Source organism: Vulpes lagopus, chromosome 2 (assembly GCF_018345385.1).
Source record: "Vulpes lagopus strain Blue_001 chromosome 2, ASM1834538v1, whole genome shotgun sequence".
NCBI classification, from domain to species: Eukaryota; Metazoa; Chordata; class Mammalia; order Carnivora; family Canidae; genus Vulpes; species Vulpes lagopus.
The window spans coordinates 106,480,048-106,500,134 of record NC_054825.1 but is presented as its reverse complement, the minus strand read 5'-3'; the positions used below and the strand labels follow the sequence as shown (position 1 = coordinate 106,500,134).

The 20,087-nt window shown below is 41.6% G+C and overlaps 1 protein-coding gene across 1 annotated transcript in view; it reads left to right on the top strand.

Moving 5' to 3' along the window:
* The window catches only part of SLC22A2 (solute carrier family 22 member 2), a 30,506-nt gene extending 20,447 nt beyond the window's left edge, over positions 1 to 10,059 (top strand). Inside the window, exons 10-11 of the mRNA XM_041745300.1 lie at positions 457 to 556; positions 7,767 to 10,059. Coding sequence (XP_041601234.1) covers positions 457 to 556; positions 7,767 to 7,833 — 167 coding nt within the window. The 3' untranslated portion in view covers positions 7,834 to 10,059. The remainder of the gene's footprint in view (positions 1 to 456; positions 557 to 7,766) is intronic.
* Positions 10,060 to 20,087: the final 10,028 nt, after the last annotated feature.

Here is a 20,087-nt window from a genome sequence, read left to right as displayed (position 1 = left end):
CAGTTAGAACTAAAAGCATAAGCCTGGCTATACTTTTAAACACTGTGATGCAGTAATATATGATTCATTACTTCTGGATGCTAGTCATGTTCCAAGTTTCTGACTCATTTTCATTACTAAGTGCTTTATATTGGCAGGATTATGTTCTTCCTTTCCTTAGAGTAGATTTTTTTTCAGAGTTATTTTCTAACTCCAATGTATCTTAATATTATGGCAATGTTCTTTAGCCTAGAATAACCTTGACTTAAAATGTTAAGTATTTCATCTCCCTATAAGGAATTGTAACCCAACGGAGTTTGGAATCAGCAAAATATTTATAGCACAGTCAGAGATAGCAAAGAAATCTGTAAGTATAGAAAATCACATGCAAAAAAACTTTAAGAAGTAAGGGGAGTTCTGATTATAAAGCCTGTGTGTTCTAGCACTTAATGTGATTTGCATCTGTTTGGCTTCCAGCTGTGGTTGGCTTGGTTGCTGGGGCACTGGTGTTGCTGCTCCCGGAGACCAAAGGGAAGGCTTTGCCTGAGACTATTGACGAAGTTGAAAACATGCAGAGGTAGGGAACTGAAATCCTCCATACAGGTTGGGGCCAACTCTGTAGCCAGTTGGAAAAAAAAAAAACATGAGGTTGAATTTATACCTCACACCATCCATTGAGATCAAGTCACATGAACTCAAAGACCGGAAAATACAAACAAAGGAACAATAAAATAGGGATGCCTGGGTGGCTCAGTGGTTGAGCACCTGCCTTTGGCTCAGGTCTTGATCCCGGGGTCCCTGCAGGGGGCCTGCTTCTCTCCCTGCCTATGTCTCTCTGCCTCTCTCTCTGTGTCTCTTATGAATAAATAAATAAAATCTTAAAAAAAAAAGAAACAGTAAAATAATGAGAATACCCTTATACTTTCATAAAAGGGAAGGACTATGTAGGTACAGCAGAAAAAATCCAGGACCCATATTTAAAAAGATCAATAAGTTTGCCTTTATAAAAATAAAGACATCTGTATTGAAAACTAACATAAGTTAAGAAAATAATAATAGCAAACACGGATAAAATATTCACTCCTGTACAAGGAGCTACTTTTCTTAGTATATAAAGAGCTCTAACAAAGAGGAACCACGCAAAAGAAAAAAAAATGGGTTAAGGACTTGAACAGATAATTCAGTGAAAGGAAAATAAAAACAGCTCTTAAGGATATGAAAATATGCTCACTTCCTACGTAGTGAGAGAAGTACAAATGAACACTGTACTACTTACAACTTAGATTGTTGAAGATCAACCCACTTGGTAACATTGTGTTGGGGAAGAATGTGGGGAAACACTGTCCTACGTTGCCAGTGAAATCTGAAATCTCTATGATGGCAAAATGACAATAGTATTAAAAATGTACATTTCTCTTTACCTAGCAATTCCACACTTCTAGGAATTTTATGTACAAAATGACATATGTACAGGATCACTGTTTAAGACAACTTTTTTTTATGTAACAAAAGATTGGAAACAACCTAAATGTTCATTGATTTGGAGACCAGTTATATAAATCATGGCATGTCATGCAATAAAATACTAAGCCATTAAAAGAACAAGGCAGCTTAATACACACTGAGAAGGAAAGCCCTCTAAGATATATTATTATTTTTAAAAAGAGGAGGGCACCTTGGTGACCAAGTCAGTTAAGTATCTGACTTTCGACTTCAGTTCAGGTCTTGATCCTGGGGGTGTGAGCTCAAGCCTCATGTTTATAAATGCATGAATCAATTAATTACTTAATTAATTTTTTAAAAAGAAAAATATAGAAAGTACATTTTCTACTATTTCTATAAAAATAAATTTACCTTGTCTCTGGAAGAATATGCAAGAACCAGAATATTGGCTATCTGTGGAATCGGTGGCTGTGGAACACAGATGGGAGGGATTTCCAATGCACATTTTGTTGTACTTTCTGAATTTTGGACCACCTGGACCTATTCAAAAATTAAACTTAAGAAAGTCTAGTAAAGAAAACATAGGGTACACTGCCCTCAAGCTTCTTGATGCAATATGCTTAGATGCTTTTTAAATTCATTTTATACTCCAGTTCCAGCCCACGAGCACCATGAACTGAACTGAATTTTATCCTTTCTCCACAATGTTCACATTAACATACTCAGCACTGCAGCAGATGTGGCTGGGGAGGCATCACTGCGGTCTGAGGCTTTTTCTAGAGCGAGCTTGGAGCTCAGCATTACGAGAGGCCTTTAGCTCAGCCAGAGGTCACACACTGGTGGCCCACAGGACATCAGGGCCTCAGGTGCTTTGCTTGACCCATGTGACATTTTTAAAGTGAGAAATTCCACATAAACTGGATTTCCAGGATCTGTTAAAGAAAAAAAAAATTCAAAAGATTTGGTAACGCCGCCCAGGCATTTTCTCTTGCTGGTGGTTTGTAGGAGCTGAGCGATGGCTCGGTGTTTTGAAGAACATGCCTGCTGGAGGGAGCTGCGGTGCACCATACCCCAATGTCTCATGCCTCATACATTTATCTTTTCTGCCTGCTGCATATATTTGAGCTTGAGATTTTTGATCTAGGCCAACTGTCCCTCTGTATCCCTAGCTCAGTGAAGCTTCCCACGCACACGAGCCTCCGCTTAAAGACAGACTGTACCCCATTTACTGCCGCATCCCTAGGACTTAGCACAGTACCTGGCACACACAGAGCAGGTGTTCCCCAAATAGCTATAAAATAAATGCTGAGTTCCTTCTACAGCATGTCTAAAGGTGGGTCCTCCAGGCTTTGGCAGCCAGCTCCAGCCCTGGGAAGGCGGTAATGTGTGGTGGGGAGGAGCGTGGCCCATACAGTCTGATAGGCCAAGTCTTGACATTTCCCATCATGTGGCCTTGACTCATCTGAGCCTTGGTTTTTTCATCTATAAATGGGAACAACAATTTCTACTCACTGGATTTTTGTAATGAGATAAATGCATGTCAAGTGCCTGGCCCTTTGTAAATGTCCCATGGCCACCGGTATTATTCATAGAAGTTTTCACAGCTGTTCTGTAAAACAGGTAACTGTGTACCTAGACAACCGATTGGAAATCAAATTTTAAAATATATTCTGAACAGTTTTGAGATAGGGAAGCACAGCTCGCTGATAGATTCACACACGTCTACCTGTAAGAAGCTTCCTTCCCATCAGGCTGGCTCCGGAGACAAGGAGGTATCTCAAACCTCATTCCTGTTTGTTTGTTTGTTTGTTTGTTTGTTTGTTTGTTTGTTTCTCATTCCTGTTTTTCTGCATGCTTTCTGTTTGTGTGATCTACAAATACTTCTATGAAGACTTGGACTTTTCTGCCGTCTGTCTTCCATAACCCAGCTCACCTTGAAAGGGAAGCCAGGCCTCTGTGAGCTGGGGAAGGGGGGGGCTACGGAGGAGAGCAGCAGGTGAACCCCAGGGGGGCTTGCAAGGGGCCCACCCGGCAGGGAGGCGAGCAGGGGCAGCCCACGGGCACAGAGGTGTCCCTCGGAGAGCTGAGCCCGGCCGCGGCCCCCACACTGAGGCGGGGCCAAAACCAGGGTGGGGCAGGTCTCCCCAAGTCCTCCGGCCCCCGAAGCCCGTCCTAGGTACGGACAGCCGCGGGGACTTCCCATGCACCCCTCATGTCCCCCTCCCGCCTGCTGCCTAAGATCCCTCGGAGCTCTCAGCTCCCGCCTCCGAAGCCCTTCTCATGGGCTGCTCGCCCCGTCCCGAGCGGCCCCTCCAACAGGTGCTAGTATTACTAGGCCCGGTGACAACCGAAAACAGGAAGGCAAGAGACATGAAAGAGTCACCGGGAGGCCAGTAAGCGACAAAGCCAAGCCAGTTCTGGAACCCAGGCCCTGGGGGCCGGGGACAGCGTTAGGGGTCAGTTAGCGCTGCTGCTGCTGCTGCTGCTGCTGCTGCTGCTGCTGCTGCTGTTGCTATGGTTACTGTGGTTGCTGCTGCTGCTGCTGTTGCTATGGTTACTGTGGTTGCTGCTGCTGTTGCTATGGTTACCGTGGTTGCTGCTGCTGTTGCCATTCTTGCTATTGTTGCTGCTGGTGTTACTGTAGCTGCTGCTGCTCCTGTTGTTGCTGTGCTGTCATTGCCGCTGCTGTTGCTGTCGTTGCTGCTGTTGTTCCCGCTGCTATTATTGTTGCTGTCCTTACTGTCACTGCTGCTGCTATTGCTGTGATTACTATTGTTACTGTTGTTGCTGCTGTTGTTAACTGTTTCTGTTGCTGTGGTTCCTGTTGTTTTAAGTATTGTTGCTTGTTACTGCTGTTGTTGCTGTTGTTGCTGCTGTTACTATCATTACTATTGCTGTTGTTGTGGTTCCCATTGTGGTTGCTGTGGTTCCTCTTGTTGCTGTTGTTACTATTGCTGCTGTTGTTGCCATTGTTGCTGCTGCTGTTACTGTTGCTGCTCCTATTGTTGCTATGGTTACTATTGCTGCTGCTGCTGCTGCTATTGCTGTGGTTACTATTATTGCTGTTGCTATTGCTGCTACTGCTGCTGCTACTCCTGTTGTTGCTGCTGTGGTTATTGTTATTGCTGTTGCTATTGTTGCTGTCATTGCTGCTGTTATTACTGTTGCTGCTGCTATTTTTCCTGCTGCTACCACTCCTGTTGTTTTTGAAGTCCTTACTGTCATTGCTGCTGCTGCTGTTGCTATGATTGCTATGGTTACTATTGCTGCTGTTGCTATGGTTGCTATCGTTGTTGCTGCTACTGTTACTATTGCTGCTGTTGTTGTTGTTCCTGTTGTTCCTATTGTTGCTACTGCTGCTGTTGCTGTTGTTGCTATTGTTGCTGCTGTTTCTTGCTGCTACTGTTCCTGTTGTTGCTGTGGTTACTATGGTTACTATTGCTGCTGCTGCTGCTGCTGTTGTTATTGTTGCTGTGGTTACTGTCATTGCCACTGCAGCTGTTGCTGTTGCTATGGTTGCTGTCATTGATGCTGTTGTTACTGTTGCTGCTGTGTTGTTCCTGCTGCTACCCCCCCATTGTTGTTGCTGTCTTTAGTGTCACTGCTGCTGCTGTTGCTGTGATTACTATTGTTGCTTCTGTGGTTCCCATTGTTGTGGTGGTGGTTACTGTTTTTGCTGCTGTTGCTGCCATTGTTACCATTATTGCTGCTGTTGTTGCTGCCATTACTATTGCTGCTGCTGTGGTTCCCATTGTTGTGGTGGTGATTGCTGTTGTTGCTGTTAATATTGCCATTGTCACTATTGTTGCTACTGCTGTTGTCACTGTTACTATTGTTGCTGCTGTTGTCGCTGCCATTACTATTGCTGCTTCTGTGGTTCCCATTGTTGTTGTGGCCGTTACTGTTGTTGCTGTTGTTGTTCCCATTGTTACTATTGTTGCTGCTATTGTTGCTGCCATTACTATTGCTGCTTCTGTGGTTCTTATTGTTGTGGTGGTGGTTACTGTTGTTGCTGCTGTTGTTGCCATTGTCACTATTGTTGCTGCTGTTGTTGCTGCCATTGCTATTGCTGCTGCTGTGGTTCCCATTGTTCTGGTAGTGATTACTGTTGTTGCTATTGTTGCCAATGTTATGATTGTTGCTGTTGTTGTCACTATTGTTGCTGCTATTGTTGCTGCCATTACTATTGCTGCTTCTGTGGTTCCCATTGTTGTGATGGTGGTTACTGTTGTTGCTGCTAATATTGCCATTGTTACTATTGTTGCTGCTGTTTTTGTCACTTTTACTATTGTTGCTGCTATTGTTGCTGCCATTACTATTGCTGCTTCTGTGGTTCCCATTGTTGTGGTGGTAGTTACTGTTGTTGCTGCTAATATTGCCATTGTCACTATTGTTGCTGCTGTTGTCACTATTGTTGCTGCTGTTGTTGCTGCCATTACTATTGCTGCTGCTGTGGTTCCCATTGTTGTTGTGGTGGTTACTGTTGTTGCTGTTGTTGTTGTCACTGTTACTATTGTTGCTGCTGTTGTTGCTGCCATTACTATTGCTGCTGCTGTGGTTCCCATTGTTGTTGTGGTGGTTACTGTTGTTGCTGTTGTTGTTGTCACTGTTACTATTGTTGCTGCTGTTGTTGCTGCCATTACTATTGCTGCTGCTGTGGTTCCCATTGTTGTTGTGGTGGTTACTGTTGTTGCTGTTGTTGCTGCCATTACTATTGATGCTGCTGTGGTTCCCATGGTTGTGATGATGGTTACTGTTGTTGCTGTTGTTGTCATTGTTACTATTGTTGGTGCTGTTTTTGTCACTTTTCCCATTGTTGCTGCTGTTGTTGCTGCCATTACTATTGCTGCTGTTGTGGTTCCCATTGTTGTGGTGATTACTGTTCTTGCTATTGTTGTTGCCATTGTTATGCTTGTTGCTGTTGTTGTCACTGTTACTATTGTTGCTGCTGTTGTTGCTGTCATTACTATTGCTGTTGCTGTGGTTCCCATTGTTGTGGTGGTGGTTACTGTTGTTGCTGTTGGTATCATTGTTACTATTGTTGCTGCTGTTTTTGTCACTGTTACTATTGCTGCTGTTGTTGCTGCCATTACTATTGCTGTTGCTGTGGTTCCCATTGCTGTGGTGGTGGTTACTGTTGTTGCTATTGTTGTTGCCATTGTTATGCTTGTTGCTGTTGTTGTCACTGTTACTATTGTTGCTGCTGTTGTTGCTGTCATTACTATTGCTGTTGCTGTGGTTCCCATTGTTGTGGTGGTGGTTACTGTTGTTGCTGTTGGTATCATTGTTACTATTGTTGCTGCTGTTTTTGTCACTGTTACTATTGCTGCTGTTGTTGCTGCCATTACTATTGCTGTTGCTGTGGTTCCCATTGCTGTGGTGGTGGTTACTGTTGTTGCTGTTGTTGTTGCCATTGTTATGCTTGTTGCTGTTGTTGTCGCTGTTACTATTGTTGCTACTCTTGTCACTGTTGTTACTATTGCTGTTGCTGGTGTTTCTGTAGCTGCTGGTGTTCCTAATGTTATTCTTATTTCTGTTGTTGCTGCTGTTGCTTCTGCTATTACTGTTGTTGGCATAGAGACCCTGGGAGCACAGCTGGCTTCTTTGGGCTCCTACGTCTGGAGCCAGAGACAACCCCAGCACTGCCAGGGGATTCAAGTGGGCTCCTGCTGCACTCCCCATCTCAGCCTGGCCCAGAAGCTGAGGCAAGACTAAGGACCCCCAGGTGGGGAAAATTCTGTGAGGAGCTGGAGGGTGCAGGGGCAGCTCTCTTCCAGATTTCAATATTAATATCAGGCAGAGCATGTTCAGAGGGTATGTCCGGGAACAGCAGGATGAAGAAAGCAACATTTCTACAATGAGTATCAGCAACTTTCTGGTATTTGTAAAGATAAGATGATTGAGAAAATTTGCAATTTGATTTTTCACTTGCCCAAGCGTAAAAAGTAAATACACTTTGGTAAAAATAATTTCTTAACTTGTATTTGCAAGAACTGATGATAACAATGTCTAGATCTTGCAATCATCATTTTAACCAATATAAGATTAAATGTAGTCATTACCCACATCCTCTATTACATAGAAAAGTGAACACTTTAAATAAGGAACATAGGCCAGTCCCATCCCCAGAAGAGTATTTCTGGAACAACTCCATCACATTAGTTAATCACCAAGCTCTGTCAATATTCTTTTTAGGAATTGCCACTTCGAATCCACTGCAAGACTGAACCTGGACAAAGCTTACATTCATTTGTTGTTCCATTTATTTCTTACCCACTTTATTTTGGTTTTCAGCCTCCTCACAATTTCTTTATCTCCTCTCCATGTTTTTTTTATCACTGCAGACCAAGAAAAAATAAAGAAAAGATGATTTACCTCCAAGTCAAGAAACTAGACATTCCCTTAAACTAAGAAGAGAGACCACTCTTGCCATCGCCTTGCTGTGATGATACAAGTCCAAACCAGAGATTTCTCCATCCACCACAAAGCCCGTGTAATTCAATCTTACTCCCCTTTGAACCTATTAACTTGGACCTATAGCCAAATGGAGTTTGTTGTCCTATGTGTAGACCCAGGGGACCAGATCCTACCAAGCTCCACCAACTTACTCCATTCCCAGCATTCCTAGGACAGTGCTGTTGGTGTGCTGGGAATTGTTTTCATCTTTGTATTTCTGTATTTCTTTATTTCTTTCTCCACAATGATATCAAACCAAAATACATAGGGGAATTGTGGGCCAGGGAAACAGAATGGAAAAGATCTGAACAACAGTTAAGTGGGAGCAGAGAGCTTTCTTTCTTTCTTTTTTTTTTTCAAGATTTTATTTATTTATTCATGAGAGACCCAGAGAGAGAGAGACAGAGACACAGGCAGAGGAAGAAGCAGGCTCCCTGCAGGGAGTCTGATGTGGGATTCGATCCCAGGATTCCAGAATCATGCCCTGGGCTGAAGACAGGCGCTAAACTGCTGAGCCACCCAGGCATCCTGAGAACCTATTTTCTTAAGGAAATAATACATTTAAACAATATCAAGTTGTCTGGAATGTATGTCAGTGCCATGTGTGAAAAAATTTTAAATACATTAATTATTATCTGGGTTAAACTTTAAAGGAGCCTAAGATAAAAGAATCAGAAATACAACTTGAAGGTTGCATGTGGCTCAGTTGTTTGAGAGTCTGCCTTCAGCTCAGATCATGATCTCAGGGTCCCAGGATAGAGCTCCACATCAGACTCCCTGCTCAGCAGGGAACCTGCTTTTCCCTCTTCTTCTGCCTGCTGCCCTGCCTACTTATGCATTCTCTCGCTCTTGCTCTTAAATAAATAAATAAATAAATAAATAAATAAATAAATAAATAAAATCTTTATTAAAAAAATACTCCTTGAGTAATCACTAAATCTTCTTAGCCTGGATTGAATACAAATGTGTGCTTTCTCCAAAAAAATCTTGAGAAGAGTTTGATAAAGAACAGTATTGATGTTGGCTTATTAAACCACAAGTGTAATATTTCACTGATAAAAATTGCTCTAAATCTGTGGTTTAAAAATTATATTAATATTTTACCAAGGTAATATAGTAAATAAATTTTTAGAATCTAAATACTTCAAGGCTTATCATGAAAAAAAATTTCTTATCCCACTCCACTTCTATCAATACCTCTGGAATAATTTTCAACTTTTTTAGCTGGGGTGCTTCCCCTTACGATTTATCTTTCTATATCTAAATAACATTGTATGGATATCTCTTGGGTTTTTTAGTTTTAAATAGTACATTACCTATTGACTTATTGATATAAAATATGAAGATTTAGCTCTTCAATCTCTCCTCATCCCAACACACAACTTTTCTCTTCAACTCTGTGTTATCACATTGTTATTCAATCAAATAGTTGACATTGGCATCGTTATGACTCTGTAACTATTATCAACAGCTCAGCCACAGAGTGTTCTGTGATCATCACACTTCTACTCTTTCACACCATTTTGTTCCTCTTGAGCCTTGGTTTTTATTGCTTGTTTTCTATATACTCACCATTCCTTTTCCCCCCAACTCTCTGATAAAACAGTAAGTCTGTCAGTGCATTCAAACACAGCTCCTTCTTCCAGAGAGCCCTCCCACCTGGAGCCTGCTGCCCTCCTGGTCCAGTGCAGCCTGGCTGACATGAAGGCCTATTGCACAGCTGTTGCCCTGGATTCTCCTTTCCCCCATTCCTGAGCATTGCCAGTGCCTCTTCCTTGTGTATGGGGTTCCTCCTAGATCTGAAGTGCCTCCTAGCTCTAGTTCCTCATTCTTGGTTTTCTCCCGCATTTTGAAGAAGCACATCTCCCAGGATTGTCCTAAGAGCACATACTTGTCCTTCTAAATTCTCTTCTGTAACATCAGGAGTTGAAACCAGCAAACTACACATTCCTGGCCCTCTGCCACCTGGCTTCTTACACGGCTCTACCGATGGGTAGCATTGGCCAGATCGGAAGATAGGAACAAGAGAGAAGTATCTTTCCCCTGTATCATGAAGGTGTCTTGGACAGCTACAGTAACAGCTGCTGAATCAAAGGAATGGAGGCTCCCGGTCATGGCTTGATGGCACTGGTGTTGTTTTAACAGCAGTAGCAGCAGCCATAAGAAGTGCCTTATTGACTTCATAGCAAGAACAGGATCCCAGGCCCTAGTCAGAAGCAATTGCTGTTTCCTGGTCTTATGTAAACACCCTCTTCTCCCTTGAGCATACCTTTCTCCCTTTTGCTCAATAATTTTGTAAACAAGTGCCTGTATTAAATTGCCTCTCTTTGAAGTACCTATAGTGGTTTCTGTTTGGCTGATTCAATGTGAATTAATATTCAGGTTAATTAATAACTAATATTAATGTTAATATTAATTGGGATCATGAGTAGACCACCTCCAGGAAATAGAAGCCCAAATAGGAAAATCTGCAGTTTGTTAAATGATGTGATTGGGATTGAACACATTGATGGCATTGTTGTCAGGGAAAAGTGAGATGCTGATAGTATCTATGACATTCAGACACAAAACAGTTACTTAAATTTAAGCTTTGACTACCTGAAATGAAGAACCAATTTAAAGCACAAGTTTGGGAGGCCAAGGAACTGTTGAATTTGAACACTGCCATGGAAACTATGGCCACAGAATCTCTGGAGTAGAGCTGATTGCTTCTGACTCCACTGGAGAAATTACAAAAAGATAATAAAAAACTTTAGGCTTTCAAATGTCACATTGAGGCATGACCAGAGAAATTGAGAGCTCCTTATAATGGCCCTAAAAGACCTTCTTGAGTTTTGTGGAGGCAGGGCTGATACCACTGAAAAGCAGACTCAAAATTTGAACCTATGGGTTAAGAATTATATCATGGATTAAATTCTCTGCCTAGCCACACCTCTTAAATATAAATTATAGAATGGATGGGAAGGCGTGGGCTCCTGAGAAATGAAATGGACACTGTAAGTGGACTCAAACAAATCTGAAAATCTTGAACCCCCAATTCCCCTGAACATCTTTGGCCAAAAGAAGCAGCCCCTCTCTTCCTTTTTGGGAAACAAAAACACATTCCCTTGCTTGAAGAGTTTTCATGGCCTCCTCTTACACAGTTACCTTAAGAGGGGATGATAGGACTCCTTAAGACACCCCCCCCCCACTTCCTCATGTTTGCCCAGATATGCCTAGAGTAGACTCCAGCACATCTCAAGGAGAGAAGTAAGAAGTTTGTTTGAGGATTATATAGCTTACACATGAAAAGACTTTCAAGATTTTGTAACATATTGAGAAATCTGGGGAGTAATTTAGGAATCAATTGTAATGACTCTAGGCCCACGAGGATAAAACAATGTTGGATCAGGTCCAATTTGTTGAGATGAGTGCTCTAATCCAAGATTGCAGTTTTGTTTTGTTTTTTAAGATTTTATTTATTTATTTATTTATTTATTTATTTATTTATTCATGAGAGACACACAGAGAGAGGCAGAGACATAGGCAGAGGGAGAAGTAAGCTCCCTGCAGGGAGCCTTTTGCAGGACATGATCCCAGGACCCTGGGATCACAACCTGAGCCAAAGGCAGATGCTCAGCCATTGAGCCACCCAGGTGCCCCCCAAGATTCCAGATTTAACATGCCAAGTGAAACACCTGGCATTAGTTCCAATAGTTTGCAGACCAGAAACATAGAAAAGATATAAGGAAATATTTCCATAATTCAAAATAAGGAGGACTTCTTAAGCAAAAATAAAATCTAAAAGACATAAAGTTTGATCTATGTGACTATGCAAAACAAGACTAAACTAAATGATGCTAGCCATGTAACACGCACACACATACACACACACAACAAAAACAAAGTCAATAAATGAGTGATAGATTTGGGGAAATATTTGCAACATATAAAAAATTTCCAAAGGGTTAATATCCAAAAGAGATAAAAAGCTACTAAAACTCAATAAGAAAAAGACACTAAAAGAGAAAAATAATGGTCTAGGAATACAAATAGTTATTTACAGAAGATTAAAATGGTTAATTAAGTTATAAAGAAAAAATGTGCAGCCTCATTGTTAATCAGGGAAATATAAATATCAATAAAATATGCTGCACTGAGATTAATCAATACAATTCATAAAAATTAATAAAGTCAATATCAAGTATGGATGCGGTTATGAAGAAAGTTATGCCTTGCTGGCAGGAGTATTGATTGATACATTCTTTAGGAAGGCAATTTGGTAGTCTCCACAAATATCAGAAATGTGTGTCTTTGAGAAGCACAAATGTGTACACAGAAGCATCTCAGAAATACTTATTTCATCTCTTCATGAGGACAATGAAAATTGGAAATAACCAAAATCTTTAAATGTGAGGAAAGCTTAAATAAACGATGATATATCTACTCACCAGTTAAAAAGGAATGAAAACAATTTGTCGCCACTCCATAGAAAGACCCCCCACATCAAAGGACTTTTGGGCTAATAATGTAGGAGTAATGGATGTACACTTAACTAATGACCAAGGGGGAGAACTCTAGGACTGGTCGGCAAGGAAGAAAATATTTTAGATTTTTCTTTAATTCTTGCATTTTTATGTTTTCTTGTGAATGTTCATGGCATGTGTTCACGCTACTTTTTAAAATAAATGATTGACTCTGGAAAATGCTTTGATACTTTCTTAAAAAGCTAAGTATGCAATCACCCTATGACCCAGTGATTGCACTCCTGGGCATTTATCTCAGAGGTAGGAAAATATATGTCCACCAAAATCTTATACACAATTGTTCCAAAATCTGTTAACAACCAAAACAATCCTCAATGAGTGAATGGTTAAACAAACTGTTGTATATCCATACTGAGGAATACTCCTTAGCAAGAAGGAACAAATCAACGATACATACATAACCTGAGTGAAATCAAGGATATTATGCAGAGTGATAAAACCCAATCTCACAAGGTCATTCATGAAAGGGAAAATATCTACAGAGAAGAAAAATAGATTAGTGGTTGAATACATAGTGGGTACATAAATCTATACATATTATACAATATCAGAGAACTATATTCACATATTCACTATAACCACATCTATTTCCTGGTTTTAATATTATATTGTATTTCTGTAAGACATAACTATTGGGAGAAGCTAGGTGAATGGGACCCAGCACCTCTGTGTATTATCTTTGCAACTTTTTACAAATCTATAGTTATTTCAAAATAAAGTTTTAGAAATAGATCATGAAAATTACAATATTTTTAAAAATTAAATGTCATGGGGGCCCAGAAGAGACCATTTCTTTATAACAATATTTCTTAAAGTTATTGATCAAGGTTCTTATGAAATCTGAAGAAAATTATGATTCCTCTATCCAGAAAAACACATAGCCAAAATCTGCACATACTTTACTGACCCCTCATTCAGTTTGGAACTCTTGTTATAGACACAAGTTTCAGCAAATTACAGTCCATAGGCCAAATCTAGCTTGCTGCCTGTTTTTTAAGGGAAGTTTTATTGACACGCGACCAAGCCTATTCATTTCCTTCCCACAGCCCTGAGGTGGGCTGGGTGGCCCCCTTCTAGGACCAGGGGCCTCAGGGTGTGCTCAGGGCATGTACATGCCAGCAGGCCCCAATACTCAAGAAAAGAAAGGGGTTGACCATGCTGACTCTGAGACCCCTCTATCCATATCTCCATTATCTAATGCCCCATGCAGTAAAAAGAAATTTTATTTGGAGCACCTCTGTAGTTCAGTTGGTTAAGTGTCTGCCTTCAGCTCAGGTCATGATCCCAAGGTCCTGGGATGAATCCCTGAATGGTGTGGGTCTCCCTCCTCAGCGGGGAATCTGTCTTTCCCTTTGCCCCTACCCCCTGCTCATTCTCTCTCTCTCTCTCTCTGAAATAAGTAAATAAAATATTTTTAAAGAAATTTTATTTAATTTAACCTAACAAAAATAATGTATTTATATCTCTTTAATGAAGAATGAAAATCTTTTCTTTAAACATAGGTCTCCTGATGGGAGTTGCCCAGGCTCTTCTTGCATAAACCACATTTATAATGCATTCTTTATCATTTGCAGTTCTGATTTCTTTAGAATAGAGCTAGTACTCAGAACATTTTGAAACAATCTAATTCCTAAGTCCAGGATTTCTATCATACTTTCTCTTTTACATTTGACTTGCCCACATTTAGACATTTTAAGGGACTAATTTTAATTGAGTATCAGGAAAGCATTGATTTACTTTAATCAAATTATAATAAAAATATAAATCATTTTTGCACCCCTATTTTATCAGGTTACATAATGTCATCAAATTAGGTAATTATAACACCAAGTTCAACGAGAAAAAAACAGATATAGAAACAGATGTAACTGACCCTTGGTCAGCCTCTAACTCGGCTAGGAGATACAGATGGGTGAGCATTCTAGAATGTTGCCACCTAGCCAGAGCTGAGGGCTCGTCAGCTGGTTTTACAGAGGGAAATGTTTCAGTCAGAGTTCTGCAGAGAAACAAAACCAATAGGATGTATGTATGTAGGATAAAACAATAAGATTATGTGTGCATGTATCCATACATAAAGGGAAATATGGGCTCATGTCATTATGGAGTCTGAGAAGCCCCATGAAAAGCCAGCATCATTCATTCAGTCAAGTCTGCAAGCCTGAGAACCAGAGGAACTGATGGAGTCCTTCTCAGTGCAAGAGCAGAAGACAGATGCCCCAGCTCCAGCAGGCAGGAAGAGAGGCTGGCAGGGAGGCAACAATGCTCCCTCTTCCACCTTTTGTTTTCTTCAGGCCCCTGACAGATTGGATGATGTCCACCCACGTTGGGGTTGGGGAGAGAGAGTCTACTGAGTTCACTGATTCATATGCTAATGTCACCCAGAAACACCCTCGCAAACATACTCAGAAACATTATTTAATCTGAGCATCCCAGGGTGCGGTCCATCTGACACACAAAATTAACCATCATCACGGAGGCGAAACCCATGAGCCAGTTAAGTAGAGGCTGGTTTCCAGCTTCTCCCAAGCCCAAGTGCTGATACTTTAAAAAAACACAGAATTTTCTTTCTTTTTCTCACACAAGCCTCAACCGATAAGATGATGTGTATAATAACTACCCTGAGCAAAGGCCAAGAATAAAGCTCTTCCCTTTGCCTTGAATTATAGCATAGGATCTATGATTAACAAGGACTCTCAAAATGTGAACCTGAGGAACACTCCCCTCCCCCCATTAAGTTCTGGAATCAAAAGCAAGTTGGCGAAGACTTCTTTGTGGCAAAAACTCTACTTGATGTGGTCAGACAAGTGGGTCTCGGGCGGGCTCAGGTTCACATTTAGACATCTCTAGCAACAAAGTCTTCAAGGCAGGAAGATGCAGAGCAAGAAACCAATGTATGATATCAGGGTGCCATGTGATCCTATGGTACCAGTGTGCCCTCACTCCTCGGCCTCCCTGCGGGGCTGGAATAGGACAAATCCTGTACCTTGAACTCTCTTCCTCAAGTGGAGAGCACACAAGGATACCGCCTCTACCGGCTCTCATCCTGGTAAACTGAGGCTCCACCCTTCAGTTTCCCTGGTCTTTGAGCTGCCTTTCCTCCCTCCCTCGCCCACCCCCACTGGCTAACCCAGGGTGCCTGAAGCCAAGCAATCTCCCCTCCAGTCCCTCATCTGGAGAAACGTGCTCTATAACCCAAGATCTTGGGACTCTGCTACTCAGTGCTGTGTTGGGGCAGAGGATGTCAGTCCTAGAAACCAGTCTGGCTGCACTCTGGGAAGCCCCCCTCCCTGCACCTGAGCTTCAATCATTTAAGTGCTTGTGAACCCAGAGGCTCCCACCACCAGGCACCAGCGAGGACTCCTACATCAATGGCTGTGGCCCAGAACTCTCTTCCGGCTCCAGACATCACCACTTACCTGTCCGGAGGACTTCTCGTGGACAGCAACTCTTATGAGATTTTACTGCCAGTACTGAAATGATAATATCTTCAGATCTTGAAAAGAAGAATTCTGGAAAAGCCTATATGCATATCCCATGTGCACATTTCCTAAGTCATCTCTGATGTTTCCCCGGGAAAACTTGGAGAATGTCACCATGTATTTAGTCAAAGAGCAGATGTTTGGTGACAATTTCCATGTCAGGCAGCACTGCTATCATCAGGGACACTCAGAAGAGTACAGGCCAGTCCCTCAGCCCTTGGACCTCACGACCTAGCAGGGGCCACAGTTGGATCACAGCAAGCTACCATGTGGGTGCTGTCACGAGACTGGGCTGTGCATGCAAGGTCTCCCACACCACTAGCCACAGAGCCCAGCATGCAGCACCTTCTCCACTAAGTACCTATTATAATGCCAGCATCACGCTAGGGCATCAGGACAAGGTGAAGAGATGGACGTGGGTTTTGTTGTCACAGGCGGGTGGAGGAAGCAATGACAGCACAGTGTGGAAGGTGAGCCTGGGAACAGACAAGAAGGAAGCTGCTGGCCTCGCAGTCACTGAGTCCTGCTTGCTGTGTGGAGCCAGGGATCCCCGAGACACTGGCCTACAATCCTAGGAATCAGCAGGATTTTCCAGGGACAAGAGGGAGAACGTTCTCTGTGGACATAGCAACAGGTTTGGGAGGTACTGTGTGGTTGAGGTCCTGCACATGCAGGAGGGTTAAAGTCAGGGAGAGCAGCCTGGCCTTGACCCTTGACCTCGTGGGAAGGGAGGGACAGGCAGCAGAAGGTTAGGAGCAGTTCAGGCTGTGAGATGAGGGGTGGATGAGAGGGGGACTTAGGGAGAGAAACAACATAGAGACTGATCCGCTGTGGGGCCAGAGGGTAAGGGAGGAATCTAAGGTGAGTACAGCAAGGAGAATTGTCCAGTAGCAATCTAAAAGAAAACAAACCAACTAGAAACTCATCAAATCCTCAGCAGCCATATTTCACGTAGGGGGGAATATCCAGGGCCAGTTCTATGGGTCCTGAGACCATCGGTATCTTAGAGCGCGATGCATGAGTTTTTGCATACAAAATAACCCAAATTCATAAAAACAGCTTCAAGTATATTGAAAATACTTTCAGAAAGAAAAAAAAAAGGTCATTTCAGAAACAGTTTCAGCCAAAATGGTTTAAGAGAAATAGAGTGATGACTGAGAGCAGGAGTAATTTTTAATTTTCTTCTTCATAATTGTGGCATTTCCCCAATTTTCTGTAATGCATGTATTTTTATTTTTTTTTTATTTTTTTTAAACTTTTATTTATTTATGATAGTCACAGAGAGAGAGAGAGAGAGGCAGAGACGCAGGCGGAGGCAGAAGCAGGCTCCATGCACGGGGAGCCTGATGTGGGATTCGATCCTGGGTCTCCAGGATCGCGCCCCGGGCCAAAGGCAGGCGCCAAACCGCTGCGCCACCCAGGGATCCCAATGCATGTATTTTTAAAAATATATTTGTTATGGGGTGCCTGGGTGGCTCAGTCCGTTAAACATCCGACTCTTGATTTCAGGTCAAGTCATGATCTCAGGGTCATGAGATCGCGCTCCATGTCAGGCTCTGTGCTCAGCAGGGCATCTGCTTGAGATTCTCTCTCCTTCTCCTTCTGCCTCTCCCTGCCCTCACCCTTACTCCCTCTCAAATAAATAAATACATCATATATATATTAGGCAATATTTGATGTGCACAAAAGCACAGAAGTAGTATGTGAGTCACCTGTGAAGCCTTCCTTCCTTAATTACTCCCTGGTCCACCTCCATCATATCAAAGGCAAGAACTATTTCAGGTCTGGAATGTGTGTGTGTGTGTGTGTGTGTGTGTGTGTGTGTGGTGTGTGTGTGTGTGGAGAGAGGTTTTACTTGTTTTTAAATTGAAGTCTAATTTACATGCACTATCCAATTAGCTTCAGGTGTACATCAGAATGTGTCAACATTTTTAGACATTACGTAACAGTCCCCACAATAAGTCTCATTATTAAGTCTCATCATCTGTAGCCACACAAAGTTATTACAGTATCATTGACTATATTTGTTATGCTGTGGCATCCCCTTGACTGACTTATTTTGTAACTGGGTGTTTGTGCCTCTTAATCCCCTTCACCAATTTCACCGGCCCCCAACTGCTCCCCATCCCAGTAACCAACATTTTGTTTCCTGCCTCTGGGAGTCTGTTTCCTTTTGGTTTTGATGGTTCATTTGTTTTGTTTTTTAGATTCCACATGTAAGTGTTATTGGATGGTATTTGTCTTTCTCTGATTTCACTTAGCATAATGCCACCATATTATCACCAATGGCAGGATTTCATTCTTTTTGATGGCTGAGTAATATTCCTCTGTGTGTGTGTGTGTGTGTGTGTGTGTGTGTGTGTGTGTGTAGCACTGCTTCTATATCCATTCATCTATCAATAGACACAGTTGCCCGCACATCGTTGCTATTGTAAGTAGCACTACCAGGAACATAGTGGTGCACGTATGTCTTTCAACTGGTGTTTTCATTTTCCTCAGATAAATATCTAGCAGTGGAGTTGCTGGAAAGCGTGCTAGTTCTGATTTTAATTTTTAAAGGAAACCTTCATACTATTTTCCATAGTGGCCGCACCAATTTACACTCCCACCAACAGTGCCTGAGGGTTCCCTTTGTCCACAACTATTCCAGATTTTGTCTATCTCATTTCCTTGCTTTTTTGTTACACACAGACACTAAAGTGTCAGTGTGCACTTTTACTTTGTTTTCTTTTTTTTTTTTAATTTTTTTTAAATTTTTATTTATTTATGATAGGCACAGAGAGGGAGAGAGAGGCAGAGACACAGGCAGAGGGAGAAGCAGGCTCCATGCACTGGGAGCCCGATGTGGGATTCGATCCTGGGTCTCCAGGATCGCGCCCTGGGCCAAAGGCAGGCGCCAAACCGCTGCGCCACCCAGGGATCCCTTTACTTTGTTTTCTATTTCATCATTTTTTGCTCTTATGTTTATCTCCATTTTTCTTACTTGGGTTTATTCTGTGGTTCCTTTTCTAACTCTCTATTCCAAACAGTCAGAAGTGGAAGTCTTCCTGTGTATCATTTATTTATGCTCAGAAAAATAGGACATACTTACAAAAGAGAGAGATCTCATTTTTAGTTCAATATCTCTATCACTTACCAAATTTATCTTTCCATTATAATTCATCACATGGAGTTTGAAGTCCCTAAAGCACCATTTCTCAAGTTATATATTATAGCTCATATGTAATCTTATTTATACATAATTGTGAGTCTTTCTTGACCATATTTGATCCAATAATTATGGCAAGTTGCTGCCATTCCATTTTGTTAAAGGAAAATGTACTTTTCAAATAGGATAAAATGTGATTTAGTTACTAATAGTCAGATGGTAGCCAAGGGAAGAACTTACAAGTTCCTGTTCTATAAAAACAAATAAATTGTAGTAATTTAGTATTTATCTAGAAACAAACACATGCGGGTGTACTTGAGGTTTCTTTGGTCATTGAAGATTGAAGCTCTTTTAACATCCCTAGGAAACAACGTTAATTCATTTGACCCAATGATCCTCAAAAATTTGAAAGCAGTCAGATTAAGTGGACTGTGTTTTTATTCATTCAGACCAAATGATGGAAATAAAAATCTGGCAATGATTACTTGAAAACGTGACTTAGAATAATATCTTATTTTTTTGACATCCTTTTAAAAAACAAAAGTTCTAGTATTTAGAATTGAAAGGAACTATCACTTGTATATGTTGCAACCTAACCACGTCAGCAAGATTAAACAAGAGGGTAAGAATGTTTCTCCCTAAACTCAAAAGTTATTTTTAAAAAAAGCAAGCATTAGCCAACAAAGTTTTAAATGGCCAGCTTTGATGAACTAAACTAATAAATATTGTGACAGCTGACCGTGGGGTGAAAGCCACAATAAGATAAACTCCCTTAAATACTTGATGCATTGCAGGGCTGCTCTGTGGGTGGAGAGTAAGCTGTCACCAGAATGAGATCTGCTGCAGCAACTACAAGAGTAAAGTGAAAGAAATGCACAGAGAGAAACTTCAGTTTTGCCTAACCTTCAGACCTTGGTGAACCCGACTTATGGCACTTTCTAATGATCACTCTAAATTAACACAATCTACCTTTGTCTATCACGAAATCCAAGATTTGAGCCTTTCTCTCCTTGAAGAGGGATATTGTAACAAAACATCTGGAAGGACACCAATGGT